The sequence below is a fragment of the Scomber japonicus genome, chromosome 12 (assembly GCF_027409825.1).
Source record: "Scomber japonicus isolate fScoJap1 chromosome 12, fScoJap1.pri, whole genome shotgun sequence".
Lineage (NCBI taxonomy): Eukaryota > Metazoa > Chordata > Actinopteri > Scombriformes > Scombridae > Scomber > Scomber japonicus.
The window spans coordinates 11,633,123-11,657,965 of NC_070589.1; the positions used below are offsets into that span (position 1 = coordinate 11,633,123).

At 41.6% G+C, this 24,843-nt stretch overlaps 3 protein-coding genes across 4 annotated transcripts in view; 1 reads left to right on the forward strand and 2 right to left on the reverse strand.

Annotated features, from left to right (window-relative positions):
• The first annotated feature begins 1,908 nt into the window (after positions 1-1,908).
• On the forward strand, positions 1,909-9,851 carry LOC128368545 (importin-13-like). The gene is made up of 21 exons (XM_053329388.1): positions 1,909-1,977; positions 2,518-2,643; positions 2,785-3,425; positions 3,512-3,652; positions 3,756-3,897; positions 4,057-4,223; positions 4,375-4,495; positions 4,641-4,788; positions 5,042-5,223; positions 5,320-5,346; positions 5,470-5,604; positions 6,577-6,723; positions 7,052-7,132; positions 7,280-7,417; positions 7,533-7,629; positions 7,719-7,771; positions 7,860-7,926; positions 8,233-8,291; positions 8,403-8,492; positions 8,711-8,892; positions 9,725-9,851. Exons 1-21 carry the CDS (start codon positions 1,909-1,911, stop codon positions 9,816-9,818), a joined length of 2,907 nt encoding a protein of 968 aa, XP_053185363.1. The 3' UTR covers positions 9,819-9,851.
• Positions 9,852-10,309: 458 nt separating this feature from the next.
• fzr1b (fizzy/cell division cycle 20 related 1b) lies at positions 10,310-15,554 on the reverse strand. The gene is made up of 14 exons (XM_053329399.1): positions 15,371-15,554; positions 14,837-15,016; positions 14,455-14,556; positions 14,026-14,089; positions 13,775-13,902; positions 13,568-13,650; positions 13,275-13,458; positions 13,088-13,153; positions 12,872-12,974; positions 12,438-12,619; positions 12,066-12,299; positions 11,470-11,574; positions 11,196-11,288; positions 10,310-10,776 (listed from the first exon to the last, which is right to left on the reverse strand). The coding sequence occupies exons 2-14, from the start codon at positions 14,912-14,914 to the stop codon at positions 10,735-10,737; spliced, it is 1,464 nt and encodes a 487-aa protein (XP_053185374.1). The 5' UTR covers positions 14,915-15,016; positions 15,371-15,554; the 3' UTR covers positions 10,310-10,734.
• A 6,718-nt stretch (positions 15,555-22,272) lies between these two features.
• LOC128368552 (cAMP-specific 3',5'-cyclic phosphodiesterase 4B-like) overlaps positions 22,273-24,843 on the reverse strand; it is a 38,197-nt gene continuing 35,626 nt past the window's right edge. For both annotated transcript variants that reach the window (XM_053329398.1, XM_053329397.1), the window contains one exon: positions 22,273-24,830. In XM_053329398.1, coding sequence (XP_053185373.1) covers positions 24,462-24,830 — 369 coding nt within the window. In that variant the 3' untranslated portion in view covers positions 22,273-24,461. The remainder of the gene's footprint in view (positions 24,831-24,843) is intronic.

A 24,843-nucleotide genomic window follows, 5' to 3' on the forward strand; every position in this document is an offset into this window, starting at 1 on the left:
ACAGATTCTGAATAGACTGTCCCTTCGATCTTGGTAATGGTTGTGGTTTCAGCTGAGGTTTCATTCCTGCCTGCAGGATTATGTGTCCACTGTGGGACCTCGATCCCAGGATCCTCTGTCAGGTCAGGAGATGCTGAGAAGTCAGCATGACTTGGGAAGGCAGCCAGGGTGACGACAGGAGGCAAAGCACTGCTCTGACCTGTAAAATACATTTCTTTAATCGTTGAATAAAGCCTATTTTCTTCAGGATGAGTGCAAGGCTGCAGCTAATATTCATTTTTTAAATCTATAAAGAATTGTTTCAGTCCCATTTTCCAACACCCAAATGTGCTATCATAAAGGACAAATAATACCAGAAAACTGTCACACTGGACAAGGTGAAACCAAATAACATAACATAAAACAATTAGTAATTTTCAACAATTATTTTTTTCTATCAATTGTCAGATTTATTGACGATTAAAATAATAATTATCGGAGACATTGTAATCACAATTCTAAACTATGAGGACTGATTGCACTTTTGAAGGTTATGAGTTTTGCATCAAATGTCTTGCATTGTAAATTTCCCCATCGTGGTACTAATATCTTATTTTAATTTATCATGAAAATGAGCTACCCTGAGGAGACTGAACATAGCAGGCATGTGGCTTAATAAGTTATAATAAATAAATAGGAGGCTGGTGGACACAAATATAATATATCATGAGTAAAGGAGTAACCACACAGAGAAAGGAGTGCTCGCCTTCTCTATCAACACCTTGAAAATATATCAACTGTACGCGCACATCCTGCAGATATGTTGAGTGGACTCAATTAAGTTGCAAATAAGGAATCAAACGTAATTTAATCATAATAAAAAATGAAGCCAATACACTGCATGAACTTTCTATATTATCAATAGACCTCTGAGAGCATCATGTGAACTGAATCAATAACTAACCCGACTCACGTCAGCAGGATGTGAAGTCTGTCCACATCAATCCCAACCACCACCACCCCACCCCACACACACACATACACCCTACCTCTTGTCTGCGATGAGCCGGTAAGGACCACCAACACGCAAAACGCCAAATTGTTTTCAAATTTCATCTCATTCGCGGCTCTCCCTTGGAGATCACAAAAAGACTGGACCGAGTGGGCTCTCCACAGTAGCTCTGGTCTCTCGCTCTGAGGTTGTTTCCGTTACGTGATTTGACAGGGCACATCATCAGCGCTAAAAATATCCTGAGGGAGTCGGGCAGAAGAGAAGTAGGGGTGGGGCTGTGTGTCTGGCTGCATGCAGGCGGCGATGGGAGCAACACAAACACACACGTCTTTACCCTGAAGCGTAAAGAAATGTCACAGATCCCATTGCACATTCATCTTTCACCTCCAGCTTTGTGGTTTTCTTCCTTCACAGTCATTCATCTTTGCATCTGTTCCTGTGAAAAGCATCAGTTGGCACTCACTGTTGCTCAGCTGTGGAGGGCGCACTCCAATCAGCTGTCAGTGCGTCAGAGACGCAGTTGCCTGCGTCAGGAGCGCCTGTTGTAGAGCGTTGTGGCACACACTATCAAGCTGTGGCCACTTTGACTGTGTTCTGTATGAATGTAGGCTTGGCGCACAGATTGGTGTATAGACATTTAACAGTGACAGCTTGTAGTTGACAGTGTTTGCTGGTGGTAATGTGAGGCAACAACTTTTCAGTCCCCACAGAGGTCAGTGTGTCGTCATGCCTGAGCGCACTGCCCACATGTGTACTGTATGGACAGCTGAATGGCCCGCTGCGTCCTCTGTCAGCCTGCTTTGACACACTTTAGAGGACAGTGCACGCTCGTTTTAAGCAATTAGCTTTTACCTACCGTCCTTTCATTTCTAAAGGATACCCAGAAGCAACAGGAAGAAACCTTTACGTTGAGCCAGATGGAGCCTCCAGCCAATCCGGGAGAGAGCCCGGTGGAGTTGGAGTTAACGGTGGAGAATGTGGAGTCGGTGAGTTACTTGTCAATATGCACACTTCACTGAATGACTGTTTATAGATTTAGACCTACAGATGCAGCTTCTGTTGCACCACTCAACAATACAGCCGCTGATTTCTGTACCACAAAGAGTTGATCTCATATTTTATACAATAACTAACAGTAAAACAATGGCAGTGTACAGTAATAAGGCAAACTGCATTTGTTAATTGTAGTCTAGGCAGATTAGGTTCACAGGACCTTTTGTAACATGAAACCAGCTATAAGCATATGCTGTCCTAATAATAACTAACACCATGTGCTTTGGATTAGTTGCTATGACAACACATTTTTTTACTCCATTCAAACAACTGGTCATCTAGCATGTATGGTTATTAATGCAGCTCTGCAATTAATTTAAAAGGAGTTCTATGCAGCTGATACACAAGATAAAAGATATGCACGTCTTTATGGTTACTACCATATCTCAATCAAAATGAATAGATATAATTGATTATTGGTTCATTATTTAACTTGATAATGACTTTGATTCACTTCTTCTCTCCCCCTGCAGGCGCTCTACCAGCTGTACTTTGACCCAGACATGGAACGTAAGAATCTGGCCCAGAAGTGGCTGACCCAGGCCCAGGCCTCTGCACAGGCATGGCAGTTCTGCTGGGTGCTGCTCAGCCCTGACAAGGTATGTCTGTGTGCTTTTGCTTTAAACACCTCTATTAGTGCATACTCATCTGCTACTACTGCTGTGTGCTGAATTTAAAACAGGTGTTTCAGCATCTGTTACAGTATCTTAATGCTGCTGTGTGCATCTCCCTCTTTAAAGCTCCCAGAGGTTCAGTTTTTTGGCGCCAGCACCCTCCACACCAAGATCTCACGTCACTGGAGCGAGCTCCCCGCAGACCAGCACGAGAGCCTGAGGATGCAGCTCCTCTCCCACATCTTGCACTTCTCCTCAGGGCCCAAGATGGTGCTGACTCGGCTGTGTGTAGCCCTGGCCTCTATGGCACTTAACTTAATTCCCCAGGCTTGGTCCCAGCCAGTTGCAGACATGGTAAGAGCCTTCCAGCCACAGAAACCTGAACCTGAAGGCAGCTCTGGTGCAGAGGCCACGCAGGACCCTCAAGCACACTGCCTCGCACTGCTGGAGCTCCTCACCGTACTTCCAGAGGAGTTCCAGAGCAGCCGGCTGGCTCAGGCTCGACGAACCCAGCTGAGGGATGCCCTGGCTGGGGAGTGGACGGTGGTGTGTCCCATGCTGCGTCAGCTACTCCAAAGCCAGGACTCGTCGAACCAGGTGAAGGAGAAGGTGCTCCGCTGTCTGTCCAGCTGGGTGGGGCTGGATGTGCCGTTAGGGGAGAGCCAAGAGCTGGTCCAGGACTGTTTCACCGCACTGTCCAACCCAGAGCTGTTTGACACAGCTGTTGAGACGATAGTTAACGCCATCTCACAGCCTGACTGCCAGAGGTGAGATACATGCTGGGTTTTAAGGTCACAATCAATTTTCATATGAATCAACTTGTAAGGTGGTACAATCGTGTGTGTGTGTGCAGGTTCATCGATGCTCTGGTGAACTTGATGCCTCTGGTGTTGGGTCTTCATGACCAGCTGAAGACGGCAGCTCAGGACGGAGACATGGAGACCTCACACGGTATCTGTCGTATCGCCGTCGCCATGGGAGAAACTCACTCTAGGTAAACATAGGTACACACACAACTCTGCCTATCACTTATATCAATCACCCTCAGTTTTTGGCTTTTATTTCTTAATTTGGGTCGTTGTGTTTGTGTATGACAGGGTTTTGTTGGAACAAGTGGAGCACTGGCAAGAGTATCTGGCCTTGGTCAACATGATTCTGTTCTGTACTGGTATACCTGGGCACTACCCAGTCAGTGAGACCACCAGCTCGCTTACACTCACTTTCTGGTACACTCTACAGGTATGAATTATGCAAGGATGATTTTATTTTCTGTGTGTAATCTCTTTTTCTTGCAGATTAGTAAGAAAGACGATATTATTTATATAACTCTCTGTAAGAAGGGATTTACATGCACTTACTGGTTTGTCAATTTTTTATTTATTTGTCCTGCCTGTTCAGGATGACATCTTATCATTTGAGGAGGAGAAGCAGGCCGTGTACCTGCAGGTCTACAGGCCAGTTTACTTCCAACTGGTGGATGTACTGCTACATAAATCCCACTATCCCTCCCAGGAGGAGTACACATCCTGGTCCTCTGATGACAAGGAGCAGTTCAGAATCTACAGGTAAGACGGGAAAGTAAAGAAGGTTTTTAAGAAGGTAGATTTTTATCCACTCACAATACAAATAAAAAGTAAATCACAGTTTTGTAATTACACCATTAACTCCCACTCTTTTTTATAACTTCTATGTTATTTATGTGTATGTGCATTTCAGAGTGGACATCTCTGACACTCTGATGTATGTCTATGAAATGTTGGGGGCAGAGCTGCTCAGTAACCTGTATGACAGGCTGGGTGGGCAGCTGATGGACCCCCAGCAATCAGCAGTATGGCAGGTAATGTAATCCCATGAAAAAACTTGGTGTGAAAATGAAATGCATGTTCAGACAGCACCTGTTCACCTGCACATACCTTACACTTTGCTATTGTGTTCACTCCTCCTCTTCTCATGATCTAACATCATACTTTCTCCTTTTCAAGGACACAGAGGCTTTATTATTTGGCTTCCAGTCCATCGCCGAGACCATAGATGTAAACTACTCTGATGTTATCCCCGGTCTTATTGGCCTCATCCCCAGAATCAACATCAGCAATGTCATGCTGGCCGACACTGTCATGTACACTATAGGTAACATTTCACATAAATAATATATTCTTATATATATTGAATGTGCTAGCTCATATTTCATTCCTCCTACTTTGACTTAAAAGTGTAATAGTAGGGAAAGGTAGGAGCCAGTTAGTTTGAAACACCATACTGTCAATTAGCCTACATGTAAAAAAAATCAATTTTAACATGTAGCAGAATTTTACACATTAAATACAATAAATGTATTTTAATTCACGTTTTGTCCCCCTTCTGCTTTTCCTGTGTTGCCCAGGATCTCTGGCTGAGTGGCTGGCCGACCACCCAGTGATGCTCGGTGGCATTTTACCCATGGTGCTCCAGGGTCTCGTGAAGGCCGAGCTGTCTATATCCAGCGTATCAACTCTGAAGAGGATCTGCAGGGAGTGTCGGCACGACCTCAGCCCGTATGCTCAGGACATCCTGACGGTGTCACAGGTCAGACACACAGCTTTATCTGTAAAAGTTCTACGTGCATTATAAACAGTGGTGTGATTACTATTTTGTAAACTTACTGACACTTTTTTTCTGTAGGATGTGCTGGTTAAAGAAATCCATAAGGTGAGTAAACAGCCTTCAGTATTTAACAGTTCTGTTTCATCCTGGAAACATTAATGCACCAAGCGTCTCTGTGAGGGCAGCGTTTATGATGTGCACTGTATGTTCATGTGTGTCTGTGTGCAGAGCAGCCAGTGCATGTGGCTCATGCAGGCTCTGGGTTTCCTGCTGTCCGCCCTGCCGGTAGATGAGATTCTGGGCAGACTCCACTCGCTCATCACCCCTCACGTCCAGCAGCTGGATACACTGGCCCAGCAGGAGGTACAACCAAAGAACTTGATACAATTCAGACAACAAACCCAGTGAACAGTAAAATTATCACTGTAGTAGAGGTGGTGGTGCGCATGTACAAACTATATATTATACTTGTATGATTCCTCTTGTACTATTTAACTGTTATAAAGTAATTGTGCATAAAGGTTTCAATTATAAGTTAGTGAATTCCCCAAGAAATAGCGTGTTGTTTATGCTTTGATCAGCATAAATTAAATAAGGGTGGTGTTTATAATGCAAGGTACTATTAAAGAGGATTGTCATATATGAAGTAAGTACACTTAATTGGGTATATTTTGATGTCTTTTGCAGTCTGTTTTCCATGTATTATTACAGTAGTGGTTTTCAAGCATACTTACTGTACTGTAAAAACTTGCATTAGCTTTAAAAACATTTAAAAATATAAAAAAACATAATTTCACTAATCATTTTAAACTAAAAGTAATTTATTGCATTATGAATCAATCCAATATAGTATACAGTAAGAAGACCTGGTAACAATGTACACTGATTAGTGGAAATACCAGTATACTGCAAGTAAGAAATAATGATGAACTACCTTTCAAAGCAACAATTGTCATAATTTTAAGATTTATGTAATACTGTGCATAACCTTTTTATTATTAAAAGTATACTTAATAGAAATAATACTACTTAAATTGTAAATACTGTGTCACATTGTGTGCAGAGATTTAGATGAAGATAATGCACAGTTATGAGAGTAGATACATTCTAATGAGCTCCATGTTTCGACTATCTCTGACACAGACACAAGCGACTTTCTTTCATTGCAGCATTTTTGCATCGGCAAACACTGACTCAACTTTTACAATAACAGCAGTAAAATTACTCCTCCCTCTCACAGTTTTCTTTCACATTTAATCTTTGTCTTCTGTGGTTGCTGTCACCAAAGGCTTTAACTGTTCATGTCACACCTGACCACGTTTTCTCTCTCTGCAGCCTGATCCCACCAACAAACAGTCCATCATCCACATCCTGGGGATGCTGTCCAGTCTCTTTACCACTCTGGATATCAACAGACAGGCAGACGGTGTAGAGGGATCAGTCAACCCCAGACCCCCACCGTCCCAGACCTCACGCAACCCAGTAGGTTCTGGTTGTTATGATAACATACAAAACCTTTGTGGAGATGGTGTACTCATGAACATAAGTGTCACAAATCCTTTCTATCCTATCCTGTTTGTCCTCGGTGTACCCAGGAAATAAGTATCATCCTACATTAACTGTTTCTTAATGATTAAGTCAGCATGCACAATTTTTAAATGTTTTGCAATGACCTAAAAGTAAAATACTTTTTTTGTATTCTTATGAAATGTATTTAAATTAGTTTAACTATTCTGTACATTCCAACAATTTCTACCTGTATTCTATGTATTGCTCTACAACTGATACCAAATTGTATGTCATTTTTTAGGTTGTGGTTGTGCTGCAGCAAGTGTTCACATTGATCCAGACCATCCTCAGCAAATGGCTTGATGACTCAGAGGTGGTCGAGGTAGGAGGGTTTTTAACCGCTTGCAAAAATATGTATGTTTATGGTGTTGTGAGTGTATGTGCATGTATGATTTGTCTGTGTGTGTGTGTGTGTGTGTGTGTACTGACTCACACTTGCTCACAGTTCCCCCCCCCCTCTCCCCTCCAGGCGGTGTGTGGGGTATTTGATAAGTCAGTTCGAACCCTCCTACATGATTTCGGGCCCATGGTGGCTCAGCTGAGTGAGATGCTGGGGCAGATCTATAGTGCCTTCCCACAAGCCTCAGCTCTGGACCTGACACGTCAGGTACGCCTCCACAGATCACAGCCTGGATAAAAGCATTATCCCTCCAAATGTAATGATGAGTCCAGCATGCTTTTGGGCTTAGATGTCATTCTCTTTTTTTCCATTTTCTTTTTAGATGGTTCACATATTTGCTGGAGAGGATCAACACACGTCTTCCATTAAAAGCCTTATTGTAGTTTTGACTAATGCCACACTCACCATATTTCAACAAGGTAATATTTAATACACCTGCAAATAAATTGAATTAATTTTTATACATTCTGTAACTTTGTCTTGATTTTATTTTATATTTATTTTACAGGTCCAAGGGATCATCCTGATATTGCAGAATCATTTATGCACCTTCATGCTCAGGTTGGTTGAATACACCTGTCCATCTTTATGCACTACTGCCTCTCACATAATGATATGGTGTAACATGTAGTGTGTTCATTCCTGTTAGATTCTTAAAAGAAAACCTGATTTGTATCTGTCTGATGAACTGGATGTGAAAGCGCTGTTTTACTGTGGTGAGTATATATATATATTCTTGTACTGTATACAAGTCATTGGCAAAGGGATCGTATAGCTCAGATATTTATTACATATTTAAGGAAAGGTGTCCAGCTTTTGAGGATTAGTAAAGTGTGTCATATTTATAATGATGAATGTTATGTTGTGATTTTTATTGCTTCTACATGTTTGTGCTTGGTTTCATAAATCTTTCCCAGACAACCCTAACCCTAACCCCCATTATCTTAAATATTTATATCAAACAGCCAATTAGCAGTAAGATTTAAAAAAATCTATTTTTTTTTCCTTTTTCTTTTGTCCAGGAATTCTATCACTTAAATTTCCAGAGACACCTACAGTGAAAGCTACAAGTCATTTCTTTGTAAGTTGAGACAGAAGCATGCAAGATTTAATTTTACACTTTTCATCCTTTGTGTCTAATTTCAACTCATCAGTTTATGAAGTCTTGTGATTTCTGACTTTTCTCTGGCAGACAGAGCTGCTGCCTCGCTGTAAGGACATGCCATCACTGGGTGAAGTGCTGCAGAGGGATGGGAAGCTCCTGACAGAGACCATACTCCAGGTGAACCAGACACACACACACACACACACACACACACACACACACACACACACACACACACACACACACACACACACACACAGACACTTTGTAAACAAAATATTAGCGTGCAGTTCACATCCTGTGCATGCAATTTATCCCTGATATTTAGTCTAATATAAACCTGTCATCACACTGTTTACTGATGTTATGACACTGTGTTTTTATTTTGGTCTCAGGCAGTTGGAGGCGGGTCTCCTCGCAGTCTGACAGAGCATTTTTCTGAGGTGCTGCTGAGTTTAAACAGACACTGCCCTGCCCTGCTGTCCCAGTGGCTCAAAGAAACACTGCAGGCGCCAGGGTTCCCCTCTGCCCAGGTCTCCACAGAGCAGAAACACACCTTCAGTCAGCAGCTTCTAAGGTAATAAACGCCCAATATTGAGAATATGTGACACAAACAACAAAAACAAACATTGGCAAATGCAATCTCTAAAAGGCAAAAATGAAAACACAGCAAAGAAAAACTCCTCACTCAAAGGTGAAAATTACAGTGGTGTCAACACAGAGTACATCTTAAACATGACATTATGAATGGTTTGTAATAACATTGTTATTGTTGGGTGGGTTTGAAACACTGCAATGTGGCCTGACAGAACTTCATGTTGTCCAATGTATATTAATATTATACTGTAAAGATGGACAACCCCAAACACCTTTCACTCACACACACCCCTACATCAGATCAGCTGCTTTTCCTTCTCTTTTTGCTTTTTCCTCTATTTTAGCAATAGGTCACCTGGTATCTACTTATGTGTCTTTACAGAGTACACAGACAAGAATGTTGTACCTCTAATATTCTCACACAGTGAATGAGCTGAGACGTTTTCTGTGATTGCTGTGAAAAGAACTAGAACGTTACTGCATTTGAATATTGTTATGAATATTGCATTTGCTGTCTTCAAACACAGCAGGTAAAAGTGCATCAAATCAATTGAGAAAACTGTAATATAACAATAACAAAGAATATGCATGTCATAATTACTAATATGGTAATAATGTTGATATTGCACAGCTTAAATACCCTTAATGTTTCCATCATAATGGCTATAATGTTTCCTGTATTGTTGGATAGTGTTCTCACTTTAAGCAAAGGAAATCAAATACATCATCATCATCAATCACTGACCTGGATGACAGACAAAAATAAAAATGTTAATAGTGTAACTAGTGACACGTTGTTTCTTTCCTCCCAGGGAGCAAACCAACAAGCACCGCGTTAAGGAGATCGTGAAGGAGTTCTCGCTGCTCTGCAGAGGCCTGCAGGGGTCTGGATACTCAGATTATTAGCCTGAGATGCCACTGTTGCATCTCAGCTTTCATTTTTTTGGGGAAAAGTGACCCAAAAAGCCAATCTGAATTGTGTTTCAGAAGCAGAAGGAGCAAAAACAAATAGGACTGCTCACTTGTGGGGAGGTGACACTGGACTCAAAATCCATGATACTTGGACTGAACCAAAGCAGAAACACAGACTAATAAGAGGACTTTGAAAATGGCTAGTATTAGCATGCGTGGGCTTTGTGCAACATGTTTTTAATAAAATACCATTGTCAGTTTGAAAGCAGAAGAAATCCCCAGATGTGACATTCATGGATTCAAAAGAGGAACTAAAAAAACAAAAAACACTAATAAACAATTTGTTGCAGCTGCATGAGCAACTGTGTGTGTGTTCACTTATTTATTGTCTCTCTTCCGCATACTGTTTGTAGATCATATTCACACATTATCAAAATATAGAAACCCCCCCCCCCCCCTCCCCACACACACACCTCCTTCCCACCCGAGCCAGGCTTCTTCTTCTCTCTGTTACAAAGGAGAGCCTTTTTAAAAATGTGACGTCATAACATTATATAGCTTAGAACTCTTGTACACATATACTTCTGCTAATATATCATGAAACAATTTTATCACATCCACAACAGAAAAGAAAACAAGACTAGTGTTTTTTTTAAAAGCAGACAACATGTCCTGACAGTAGACTGCTTGTTCGTTTTTTTAATCAGTGTGACATCACTGTGAGGGGTGGCAGTTGAAGTTTAGGTTTGGACTGCATCCTTCGTAGAAAAAAAAAGAGGATTTGAGAAGTGCTGTTGTAGTGGTGGTCGGTGCACTTGAGAGTAGAAGCTAGTCTTGTGAGTGTCATTGGTGACTCTGTGCAGTTCAACCACAGCTTATTAACTGAACCAGTCCTGACCCGAGCCGTCCACTATCGTATTCTGGTGAAGAGGTTCAGCACTGACTTTGATTCCTGAGGAAAACGAAGAAATTCAAATGTAATAAAAAGATATGAAAGTGTGTCAAACTGTCCTATAATGCACGTTTGTTTTTACATGTACAGTCATGTCTCATTGATGTGAATGGGAAAGTGTGTCCAAACTTTTGACTGGTACTGCATATCAGTGCGAAATCAATATCAAGGAGTTTTAGATGTCTTCTTGTTTGGTGAGATTCAAAAACTCAGAATTAGAAATCATGTAGACCTCATCATAGCAGCTTTGAAGCAATAGTTTTACTCGATCAACACAAGGAGCCCTGAGTGTTTTCAGAGAGGTGAGATTTAGAAAAATGTTGAGATTCTTTCAAGATATTCATTTATTGGCTATGGAAGAGATGACAGACAGGTGTATATAATACATAATGTGGTTTTGTAATTAAAAAAATCCGTACCTTGGTGCAACGTGTCTTACTGAAGACGTTCCAAAATCGTAGTGTTTCATCTCCAGCGCCTGTAACAATGGCTTCTCCATCTGGTGACACGGCCTGAGAGGGGAGGACAGAAACATGAAAGGATGATAATGAGCACAGTTATATAGCTAGTTGGATATTAGCTCTGATAAATATATGAAAACAGGTTATTTCTGCTATTTTAGAAACTGAAAGCGGGATAGATCTAACAGTTGCATTGCAGATGTATGGCCTTTCATTTGACCTATAGTCTTACCAGGTACAGCACTCTGTAGGAGTGTCCTGTCAACTTGGCCACCTGTGTTAGTGACGGATATTTCCACACCAAGATCTGGTTCTGAGAGTAGCCGTGAGTGCTTACCTTAAAAGGATAAAAAGAAAAGCAACTCAGAAAGTGTGAAAAAATACATTTCTACATATCCTGGAATTGGAATTATTTTTGCACTAAAATGCATTATGCAAAAAACATGTATCTAATATTCAGTCTGTCTCTATTTGGGTCAGTGACAAATAAGAGTTGGCAGCATCAGGTTTGTTAAAATGTATATTTTGTATTTATGTTGGTTATATATATATATATATATATATATATACATATATAAAATCAAATTTTTGAAAAAATACTGGTTACACCAATTGACACTGGGTTACATCACGTCATCGACACAATTTAAAACCATTAGGAGGGTGGAGTATAACACCAACACTGACTACAACCTCAACAAAAACTGCACACTTTCCATTTTAATGTGTTTTAAAATCCTAGACCAATATCTAGGTACAGAGATTTAGTTCCCTTGTAAGACAACTAAGTGTGTGTGAGTGTGCATGTGTGTGCATATGCATCCTCACCAGTTCATTGGCATGTTTGGACCAGGCCAGGTTGCAGACCTGGGAGCCCGTGTCTGTGCTCTGCAGTGCCTGGCCTGTTAGTGTATTCCAGAAGCGCAGGCAGCGGTCAGCAGTGCCGCCGCCTGACGCCAGCAGCCCGTGTTGGTGGGGGGACCATGCAATGGCTTTCACTGCTGCCAGGTGGTCACTGTACTGCTGCACTGGGAGTAGGCTGGAGCTGTTCCACACCAGTAACTGACAGGAAAGATTTAATGTAAGATGAATAACAGTTGGATAAATTGGCTTTTTTTTATTTCATTCCTTTAAAGCTAGGTGAAGATATTTTATCTTATTCACTGACCAAAATAACAAAAGAAATTCTTCATCTCACACCTTGTTGTCATTGCCTCCGGACGCAAGGTGCTGGTGGTCAGGGGACCATTTAAGACCACACACTTCTTGCCGATGACCTTGCAACCTCCTCTCAGCAGAAGGGGGGGTTCTGACATCCCGCTGTAGGATCACTCTGTCACGACTTCCCGACGACAGCTGCTCCCCGTTCCACGCCAGGGCACCTTGGGCACAAAGGGGAAGAGGGGAAGGTCTCATATTTCACTGAGGCTATCAAAAACCCCATTTGGTGTTTCTTGATATCTGATAATGACACGTTTATGAACAAAATAACAACAGCTGAATTTTCTAAAATAAAACCTCTGCTATAACATTCTCATTTTTTCCACGTAGTCTGCATGTCTGTTTCTTTTCCTAAAGGCAAACAGACTTTAACCAGCTGTGTGTGATTCCACTTCTCTGTGGCTATGACTGACCTACACGGGCTGAGTGACCCTCCAGACTGGTCAGCTTCCTCCCTCCTGCTGCGTCCCAGATCTGAACGTACCCCTTGTGGGTTCCGACAGCGACCAGACTTCCCTGATGGGACCAAAGCCAAAGCCAGATCAAATTCAGGGACGATCGAACTGTGATTCTTTCCTATAAACGAGTATTGCTTCTCATTAAAAATAGATTCAATGCTGGCAGCTCACCCTCTCATTCCAACAAACTGAAGTAACAGAGTCCCCGTCCACCGAGAGGTCACATAACCTTGTCACCTGTTATATAACACACAAAATACATTTACAGTTAAGCACTTTGCAACACAACAAGCCTAAAAACACTTTTCAGACAACTGGGGAGGAATTACACTCTAAAATTGAAACATCTGCCCCTGACCTGGCTGGTGCAGGCACTCCACAGGTAGACACAGGCTCCCAGGCCGACACTGAGCAGGTTACCCGCTGACCAGTCTACCAGGTTGAGGTAGAAGTCATCCTGCAGCTCCGGAGCATCCAGCACTTTGAAGGGGATCTTGGAGATCTTCCGTGCTGGCTTACGAGGAGAGCGGAGCAGCTTGTGACTACGGAAATATCAAAAAAGGAATGGGAGAAGTTAATCAACCAGTTATCTGAAAGTATAGCTAAAGTGCAAAATCTGTTCAGTGTGCAGCAAAGAGAGATATTTCATACCTCTTGTTACTAAGTGGAGAAAGGGAGTACGGTGAGACTTCATTATCGCTATCAAAAGGCACTCTCTTCGTGTGGACAGTGTACTATGGAGAATGAACACACACAGCACAATCTTAGCTAGAAATTTCTACTGTTGATTCACTCTAGCAATTGAATGCACTACAGAGATTATGGGAACTTTTTATTTTTTCATGACTCATACGTTACCCTAAACAGGCTGTGAGAGTCTTGAGAGAGGACTGCGTGACGTCGGTCGTCCGTGTGGGGGTCTGGCACAGTCTCTATCCCTGCCCCAAGCAACTCATTCCTCAACAGGGCAGCATACGCCACAGCATCTGGAGGTGTGGGGGGGGGGGGGGGGGAGTGGTGATGTTTGGGAGATATGGCCAAAGATAAAATTTAAAATTACCCCACAAGCACAAGTTCACATAAACTATCGTCCACAGCAGATTTCTGACCTTTGCTTGAATCTGAACTGGCATCTTTCGCTTTGTGGTTCTGGTTGGGAGAGCGACAGTTCTCCTGTAGAGAAAGGGAACAGTATGTCAACTATAGCTACAGCTTTTGGTTACTGGACCACTAGTCCCCAGCTTTAAATCCATCTATAAGCAATGGATTCATAAGTAATGACAGAATGTATGATTACTTTGGTTATGAGTTTCATACACTTTCTGTAGTTAAACATCTAAAAGGAACAAAATCTTATCAGATGTGGGACCCTGGGAGCAAATATTATCAAATGGGCTTCTGTGATGTAGTATGTGTCAATTAAAGGGTCCTTAACATGGAATACTTTCAGAATCACTGTTACAGTTGGCCTTCTTGTGGCACAGCATGGCAAGTCAAGTGAACAGCAGACTGAGTTGACATGTAAATGAATTGCTCACATTGGCATAGTGGAAGTTGATGCTCCAGTTACTTCCAGCGCGGGTGGGAATGAAGCGGTCCCCTGATTTAACGCTGACAGGACTGCAGGTAGCACTTACACACTGGGATGGTCAGAGAGAAAGATAGTAAAGTCATACAAAATCCAGGAAGGATGTTATTATATTGTAAAAAAAGGGGGGGGTTAGGGTTAGGGGAGGGGAGGGGGAGAGTAATAACTCAGGAGTCATATAATTCCTAAATTGGTCCCTGCTCATACTATACTGTGTGGATAAGCAGAACTTCATTATTAATTCCAATCATGCAGTCAGTCTATGTTATAATAAAGATAGTGGTGCATGCACCAGCAGTCATTTAACCAGCTTGTCCCTCTCTGTATCTCACCTTGGTCAGGCGGGCCTCTGTCGGCAGGTTCTGGTGGTTGATTTGCCTCAGCAGACGTCTCTCATACTCTTGGTCCATCTCTGCAGGGCTGACGAGCAGCAAGGCCCCTCTGCTGCCCTCCCCGCCCCCTTTAAACCCCCGCTCCCTCCCGGTGAGGAAATCCACACTGGACTCCCATCTCTGTGTAAAATAAAAGAGGTTATAGCTGAACTCAGAGCAGAAACTCGAGTGTTTTGAGACATAGTGGCATCTCTGGCTCGGATAACACAATGGCCTGATGAGCCTGGCTTACTAATGTCAGCTCGTTTTTGTTTATGTCCTGTTATCGTAACATGGTTTTTAAACACCCACACTGCGTTTGTCGTTCATCGCTCACAAAAAAAAACAGACACACAGCGAGCTCTAAAATGTTAAATACCCCCAGAGAGCGCTAATGACAGCCGCACCGTTGTCATGGCATCCTGCTCGCTCACACAACAACCCGTTTACAAGCAATGTTAACATCAGCTGACGACCCAGCTGCTGCTCGCTCACCCGGCTGACACGGCGGCTCAGCGGACAAAATCAACTGTCATCGTCGGTTGGAAACCTCGGAGCTCCGGCGGGATGACTGGCTGTCGTTTCCTTTCCAAACAGCACCGATACAATGTAAATGCCAACGTTAAAGCGCCGCTGTTGTTTATGTTCGCTACAAAAGATGGCGACCGAATCAGCTGTAGCAGAAATAGTTTGGTTGACTTCTGCTGTCTGTGCAGTCAGAGCGGCGCAGCGGCTCTACGGCGACGCCCGCCGGAAGTCTGGGTTTACTGCAGGTGAAATCACCCTGCGTTTGCCCCTATGTGGCCACACGGTGTCGCTGCTGCACTGCAAAAATATATATTTTTAGCATTTCTGATCTAATCAGAGGTTTTCTTTTTCTTCTTTTTAAAATGTAATTCATCTCCTGTCTCACAGAAGCACAGAAACGTAACAAAGCAACAAACAGATGATTTAAAAACCCAAGCCCCAACCTGGGTTTGCATTATCATATTAAATTAATTCATTCATTCATTCATTCATTCATTCATATTCATAAATAGATTTTTCGATTTTTAAAATGATGACTAACTAACTAACTAACTAACCTACTCAACCTCAAGTCCAGACCAGAGTTTGATTCATGGATCGTTCTACCTAAAGGAGATAAATACATTAACTACATGGTTAATAATATTAGCAGTATTACAATGTCTAGCATAATACTACATAATGTCTTGTTTGTCAGCATAATAAAGTAAGTAACTGTCAACTTAACCCCACTCTGCATTAAACACATCTAGCTCACCATTGATACAATGCTCATTAAAAAAAAATCTTAGCAGAGGTTTTCTGAATTTTAGATAGGCCTAAGTTTTAAATGGTAACAGTAAGCTTATATTAAAACATAAAACATAAAAATGTGTATGAACTGTTTATCCGTTTATCCTCTGTGCCATCTTCAACAGCTCACAAAAGCAATTATAACATTGTTTACATGCTTTATACTTGTTTCTGAACATATATTCCAAACAAAATAATATATACAGTATTTGTCCATGCACAGAACATAACATATAAAAAAATGCCTTTAGTGGTATAAAAACAGTACTCCAGTTTCCATGTTTTCCCCACCTCTTCAGTACTCTTGAACATATTGGGTTTTAATAAGGTCAGAAAAAAATGAATAAGTAAATTAATATTGGGGTTTGTGGCACCCCAAATAACGAGAAATAAAAGATTATCACAAGTTAACAACACAAGTTAAACAATCTCCTCATACTACACCAATGCCAGGTTCATCAAAGGACCGAACAGCCTATAAATACATTTTTAATTAAGTGTTAAAACCATGCCTCTCATGTTGTACCATCTGTGCTATCATCAGTGATTGTGTGTCCAGCAGAGGATGACAGTATTGATGGCACATGCTTGCCTAAAGGGCCCCAGTGTGAATGACTTCAAAGTAAATAAAGATCTTACATTTGCCCTCACTGACACTACATTTTCTAAACCCCCAGCTAACAGCACTGGAGAGAGTCCACTTTTCAAATGGCACAGGCAGATAAAGGTTCAGTCTGTCAACTCCCCTTTCATGTTGCAATTTCTGTTTTGAGACACAAAAACACAAAGAAATGAAGACCGATAAGAAATTAAGCTGCCCTGCTGCTGTTAGGCTTGCGACAAGGCTGGCTCACATGGTAGAGTGAAGACAAGGCATGGCATCTTTGGTGGTGCTGCAAGCTGCACGTAGGCCCTCTACCGTGCTGCTCTTTGACACATTTACATGCTGGTAAACCGGTGTATTTTACACAGACACTGTTTGTAGATGAGCTCTGATACACTTCCTGCGTCTTCAGTGGTAAGCTCACAAAGCACATAAGCACATACACTATCAGTGGTGGAATGTAATTAAGTACATTTATTCAAGTAGCTAATGTACTTAAATGAAATGTTTAGGTTTATTTTACTCAATACCTTTATTTATCTGACTAGTTACTTTTCTTAATAGGATTTTGTATTATTTAAAAACATTATATCTACACATTGTAAAAAATTAAACTACTGGTTCTCACCATTTTTGGCCTGTGAACTCTAAAAAAAAACAAACAGTGTCACGTTGCAGCCCTTTGTCACGTTTCAACCGTTGTGAAAGATGTACTCTGATCATTTACTTAAGTAAAAATGCCCGGTCTGCAATGTAAAAATAGAATGAAAAGCCTGCATTCAACATCCTACTTAAGTAAAGGAAGTATAATTAGCAAAATACTTCAAGTATCAAAAAACAAAGTATTAGTTAAGCAGCAAAATGCAGTGTTAGATTGTCAAAACTTGTGCACCCATTTGGAAGAAGCATGCGACTCTTGTAGCTGCTGGAGATGGAACTAGTTTAACCTACTTTACATACAGTTCCCAACCTAGGGGTCAGGGTCCTCCAAAAGGTCATAAGATGATTAATGGGAGCCCGGTGAAAAAGAAAAAGAAAAGTTCTGCTGCACAAATCTGTTTTCATTTTTTGTTTTGTTGTGAAATGTTGGTCTCTTTAGTGGAATGGTTAACAACTCACAGATACCTGAAATGTGACAATGGGCCCCAACCAGACGCTGTAAAGTAAAAAGTACAATATTTACCTCTGAAATGTAGTAAAGTAGAAGTATAAAGAGTGAAGTACCTCAGAGGTGGACTTAATCTAGGATGTATGGGATTTTGAATGCAAAATCTATCCCTGGATTGTCTTGGATTATGAATTATTATTGAATTGTTGTATTGGTGCTATTACTTAAATAAATTTTCTCCACCATACATTGTAGTCTGTAAGCATGTTTACACCACTCCACATGTGCACATGCAGGCCCACAGCGCCTATCTGACCATCGTCACATTTAGCCTCCAGACAGAATAGTCACAACAGCCTGTCTTATCTGCATCCTCCATCAGCTCCACGCAAGGCAACGTGCAGCAGGGCCCACATTCGAGGAGCCTGATGCTGAAACGCAGGAGCAGCGTCTGGGGAGGTGTAGTAGAGCAGCTGTCTAACCCCGGTCAGGGTGGAGGGGGAAATGCTGAGGCCTTATCGCTCCTGTAATACAGTGCAGTTGAGTGGGCACAGAGGAAGCTGGGTCAGTGCTTGCAGACTGTGACGCTCCCTGATCCTTACTGGAATTAACAACAAAAACAATACACTGGCTGTGACTCATCTCATCTCCTATATGATGGTGAAAAATAATTAGTTTCATGATGATTAAAAATGGAAAGAATGTAACACTGTAGGTGTTTTATATTTCCTGGCAAACATTTACTGTACAGCTATATTGTTCATCTGTACTTGTTATGGAACAAAGCTCATGTATGATAAACTGCGGAGTGGAAAACACGACAGACTTACTGTAATATAACAATCTTTGCATCTTATCAGGGCCACAGTCATACCCCTATGTTTTTAGTCCCTGAAGCATTATACAAGCTGCAGATATTGAGTATTTCAGTGATTTTCACATAGACAATTGTGCTTTGGTGCAAAAAAAGTGGACAACATGCAACATTAATGAGAGCACTTAGATCAGATTTATAAGCCTGAGGAGCAGCTCAGATGGCATCTCAGAAATGTGTGTTGTGCTGCAGAAACGTTTTGTTTATCTCCCCCCTATAGATGTGGCTGACGTGATATTTTCATATCGTGTAGGCCTTCCCTCTCTTTTTCTCTCTCTCTCACTCTGTTTCTTTTCTCCCTCCACCACAGACTGTGCCTATGCAGCACATGTTGAACATCTCCTCCCACGCACTTGCTCACTTTGACACAGCAGAGAGTCGAGAGCTGCTCTCCCTTTCTCTCTGTCTCTCTCTCTCTCTCTCTCTCTCTCTCTCTCTCTCTCTGTCTGCCTCTCTCTCTCTCTCTCTCTCTCTCTCTCTCTCTCTCTCTCTCTCTCTCTCTCTGTCTTTATGTCAAATGAGGACAATTATTGATTTGGGCAAAATCATGAGAAGGTCATGCATGGTCAAGCTTTAAATTGAGCGGAGTAGAGCCAAAAAGCAGATCACTTGCTGAGAAAGCCAACATTTTTGTATAGCTGCACTGCAGTTTTAATGTGAGCAACTAAAAGGTCATAGTGGTGAAAATCTGACACCCACATTGATTTTTGGTACATGCATAATTAATACTCACTTTTATGTCTTCCCCCTTCAAGAATATTTGGTTGCCTCCATCCTCAAGGGTAACATTTGTTCATGTGCACTGTTCATGTGCAGTTTTTAGTGTGTGTGTGTGTGTGTGTGTGTGTGTGTGTGTGTGTGTGTGTGTGTGTGTGTGTGTGTGTGTGTGTGTGTGTGTGTGTGTGTGTGTGCCTTAATGTGTCGTCTTTGAGTATGCATGTATGATCCCAATGGTGATTTTTAAATATATATGTTTTTTGGCAAACCAGACAGTGTGTGCTGCTCTGTCGCTACAGGGATGTTCCCTTCCATGTCCAAACAATTCCTGGGCTGGCTGCATGCTGGGTAAAAAGCCCTGAAGAATCCAGTGCAAATGTCAGGCTGGTGGCATGTCCTTAAATGTGTGTGTGTCCTTAAGTGTATCCATGTCCTTAAATGTATCCATGTACGTAAATGTGTCCATGCCCTTAGATGTACCCATGTCTTTAAATGTAACAGTGTACTTAAGTGTGATGAATGTGATTGGATGCAGCCAAGTGATTTACACACTGACTTAGGATTCTCTCATTTTTTGATCGCACACATTCTATGGTTGCATAACCATAATATATCCATAATATTTTTTTCACTGGTATTCCGTTTTTGCCATGAAAGCAAAGACCATATTACTCAATGTTGGTATCACAGAAAGGTCAGAAGAAACTACCTTATATTTGGGTATGTTTTCACATTTCTTATACATTTACTCATTCTGCAGATTATACAACTGCTGCCACACACATTCTGTGTATTTCTAGATATTTCAGACAGTTGCATGCGAGGCAAAACCAAACTCAGAGGGACAATGGCATATCTATGACTGCCACCGTGTTTGATAACTAGATGATTTGTGACATTTTCTGGGAAGGACGCATCCTGTTATTGTCCTAATCCTGCATTTTAGAGTCCATGAAATGCAAGACACACAAATACACACACATACAAGAGGCCTTAGAGGAAGCTAACTGCCTCATCTGATCTTTTCCAGATTCATCATTTTCTTCAGAGCGAGGCAGAACTGTCTTTTTCAGCTCACTTCCTCACCCATCTGTCTCAGCCACTCTGAGTTGATCTCTGCCATCTACACACATGCCCGGACTGCTATTGAATTATCCTGGAATGCCCCTTATTACCCTGTATCCCTTCCACAGGCTAACCAGTTGACTTCAGCCCTTACTGTCAATCCAACTAAAAACAAACAGCAGTGGGCAATTAGAAACACCAGGAAGACATTTGTTTTTATAAAGTGGATATGGAGAGAGCAGGTTTGTTTTGCTGGAAGTGGTTCTCTTCCTCTCTGCCTTGGCCCTAGGCCGTGGGCCCTTTCAGGGCCTGGCTGTTTGAGTGGAGAGAGGAGGTTGACTGGCTGTCAGCTGGATCTATTGGCTGTAGCCTCCGGTCCAGCCTTAAACCAGGCGGCTCAGACACTGCTGGCGGGGCTGGGGAATTCTGCTTTCACCCTGCTGACGTCAGTCACCAACAAACCACAAGACTTGTGTTAGAGTTTCAAACAAACTCTCTGCCCATTGCCATGGCAGTAGGGACCACCACCATGGAAAACACTACTCCCTGTCTGCGCCAGTGTTTACTGTAAACACTTGCCTCAGTTTTGCTGAATCTAAAGGAAGAGGATGGATGGTTCAGGTTTCCTGCTGTCATCTATACTTCAAACTCCAAAATAAACATAACCTAGTCACACAAATTTTTTTTTCAAGATGTGACTTGTGATTAATGTATATTTCAAACACGTAGTGCATTTTAGCTCAGTACATTTTAAGTTGTGTCAAGGATCATTTTCCTCAGCACTGGTCTTTGAGTATTGCCAATTTTCTGTCCTAAATGGTTAAATGAGTGCTTTTTAAAGCAATGTGACCATTTGAACGTAATTAAAAACCGGACATAAAAAACACTCTACAGCACAAAACCAGGACCAGAGCTTTAAATACAGCGTAAGACTGTATGATAAATATTTAAAATATGAAGGTGTTCACTATTACAAAACCCTCAAAACATCTATTACCTCTCACCATGTAACACTGAAGTGTTGTAAGTCATTATGAGGAAGAGCTGTGCTACACATAAAATACGCAATGAGGTTGAGATTAGATCAGTTAAGTCTTCCCTCTTCTGTTTTGTTGGAGTTACTCAGAATCGGAAATCTGTAAATGTCATCTCTGTCTTCATGTTAATTTTACTCATACCTCCCCTTGATCACGTATTTCAGATTCTTATCTGTTTGGGTCGAGGTGCTCATGGCCATGGGAGAGTGAATGCCCTGAGGGCCCAGCACATAGCTTTACTATCTCTATACTTCCTGTTTACATTGCTCAGTGTCCAGCAGCAACTCAGTCAGAGGAATCACATGCCACTGGTGTCACAGCAAAGAGCAACTAAGACTCAGTCAACTTGTTTTCCTCCTTCTTCTTTCATTTCCACACGGTTTTCCCCTCAGAGTTGCACAACTGGAACCATGACGTGAATAAAACCACATTGGTTGGTATGCTGTAATTGCAGGATTGTGTTTGAGAATGCAGCTGAAGATTAATTTTAATTGTCTCGTGCACCTGGCTGCCTTTCAAGTGATGATTTGTAGTTTACTTTCATCACTCCCTCTCCAGGTTGGACAAAAAAAGTGTATCTACTTTTTAAACTTGTGATTTGTGGTGATTCATTCATTCTTATGATCTCTTTGCGGTTGTGATCCAATAAGACTCAAAAGACCCAAATTTTTTGTAATACATGCCCATTTTAATAATCTGATAGAAAACATTTGTTGAGCACAACATATACCATTTTACCATATATTGTGAGGAAAACACTGAAAAAATACATTTGGAACAATGTTACATATTTCAGCAAATATTCCTATAGCTGTACAATGACCCGTCACCGTACACATTATACTGCAGTACATTTCCAGCCTTCATAATCCGCCAGGAACTAAATGACACAAACATAAGCCAGACTTCTGCACCTCCAGCAAGGATGTTGTGGGTTCAGACTGTATAAACATTATCTGGCAGGAATTTCAAACCAAACATACATTTCAATTTGTCAGAATTGAACTGCATAACTTCATGTTATGGTCTTATAGCAAAATAGCTTGCTGAATACAATAAATCAGAATCACCAGACGAGTTCAGTCAAACTGTGATTTGACATGTGGTAGGGCATATAAATAATAACAAATATACAGTGAATATTATCAATCAATATCAATATTATAATGTACAAGGAAAAGGTAATAAATACACTGTTACAAACAGTTGAAGGGTCAGCTCGACATGGCTGGGTGCAACACGATTGTGCAACTCTGTGATCGCTTACGCGCACACACACACACACACACACACTCAGATGCACGCAAGCGCACACACACACAAACACACACACACACACGCACAGGAGAAGACGTATCATGTCATGACACGATGTTGACCTCCCCTCTTTATTCTGAAGGTTGCACCTAACAATGTGGTACCTTTAAGGTAGTGTTGGACAGATCAGCAACCAGCTGCAGAACTGTCGACATATTCAAAGTGCTGCAATAAAAACTACAAGATACAATTATTATATCACTAACAGGTGTCTTTTTAAAATGTGCACGCAGTCTACAGTCATTCAAAGTTCAATGTGTATACGTATATTCACGAGAAAGGAATGCTGTTAACCACAACAGGTGTGTGTGAGCTAATGAAAAGAGTGAATTATAGGGGTGGAAACAGATTTTCCCATACTGGAACAGCTCGGTATGAAACTAAATTATTGGATTTTGTGTTGGAAACTTTTGGTGAAATTAAATTTAATGATTGGCTTCTGTTTGCATGAATTCTTTATCCAGCTACAGGAAGATGCAAAGTATCAATTTGACTTCTGCTTGGAAGTTTGACTTGTAACACTAGTGACTGTTTAAGATTTGGGTCACACTTTTACGAGGTGGCAGTGAATTCATCAAAAGTGCTTTCTTTATAGGATCTTTGGACTTTTTAAAAATGGTTTTGGATTCTTTGCTTTTTTAACCAAATAAAAAATGTTTTTCCGCTTTCAAGGAATCTGATCTGTGAGTTATTTCATTGCTTATGTGATGAATTATTGGAAAAAACGAAACAGCTGGATAAATCAAATAAAATTATTGTTTTGGTTTACTATCACGTCTTCTGACTTAATAAAATTACTGATACTTTTCACACTCTCGGCGTGACAAAGTGCAAACTGTGCTGGGAAGTCAAACGATTTTTAGAAATACATCCACTGAACGCTTTAGTGAGGACAAGCTTATACTATTGCCAAAACATCAGGAAGACTGTGTGAGACAAATATGTCCTTCTTGTAGAAAATGTTACACATTTTACAGCTACATGAATGTGTTCAATAAATTATAAAAACACTTACAAAAGGATACAGGTGTAAAAAAAGGCACACACATTTTTTTTTTTTTTTAGACAAGTGTTAGAAAAAAAAAACGTGGTTACAAATAACTTGCTGACCACTAGTTTTGGTTGGACACTTTACCAGGTGGCATCCATCCCAAAACAATACAAATAATCTAAATGAACATAAAAAAATAAGGTCCTGAAGTGCAAGTTTGGAATTTTTACTTGTCCCAGTACACGGATCGCCCATTTCACCTTCTTTGTCAGTGAGAGCTCAGATACAGCCCTGCCTCTGCAGTCCCACAGTAGTCTCTTCTTTAAAAGAACAGAGGCTACGCTCTTCCACCTCCCGTCTAGGGGGCTCATAAACAAACTGCCGCAGGGTTTCCAAGCCTCGTTTGCAGGGGTGCCTCACATTCAGTCAGGCCCTCTTAGCCAGGCAGCTCCAAAGAGCCAGATTGCAGGATTGCTCCACTGCAATAAAATGATTTCAGCCAAAACAGCAAAAAACCTTGCTGCACTCTTCACGAAACGACGTCAGTTCACAACTATGTTTCCGCTGGAGAGACATCACGTGTCACTGTATCCGCCCCGTCTGGATCGGAGAGATGATCTTGGAGCATCACGCCGTCACACCTGTCGGTCATCTCCATTATTCCGCTCTGCCTGCCTCCATCCTGGTCGCCCAGCGTCAGTTCGAACTGAAATTTATTCGCCACAGGCACCCCTTCCACTTCCCCGAGTGGTCCCCCCTCCCCGTCGCTGGTGTAGAAAGGAGGGGAGGGGCTCTGAGGGATCATGCTCTGGTACCAGTTTCTGTTGTCCTCCAACATGTCGAGGATATCCTGGGCGTCCGGGTGGACCAGGTCGGCCCACGTCTCCCACAGTGGATGGACGATGTAATCAATGAAGCCCACCTGAAATTGATAA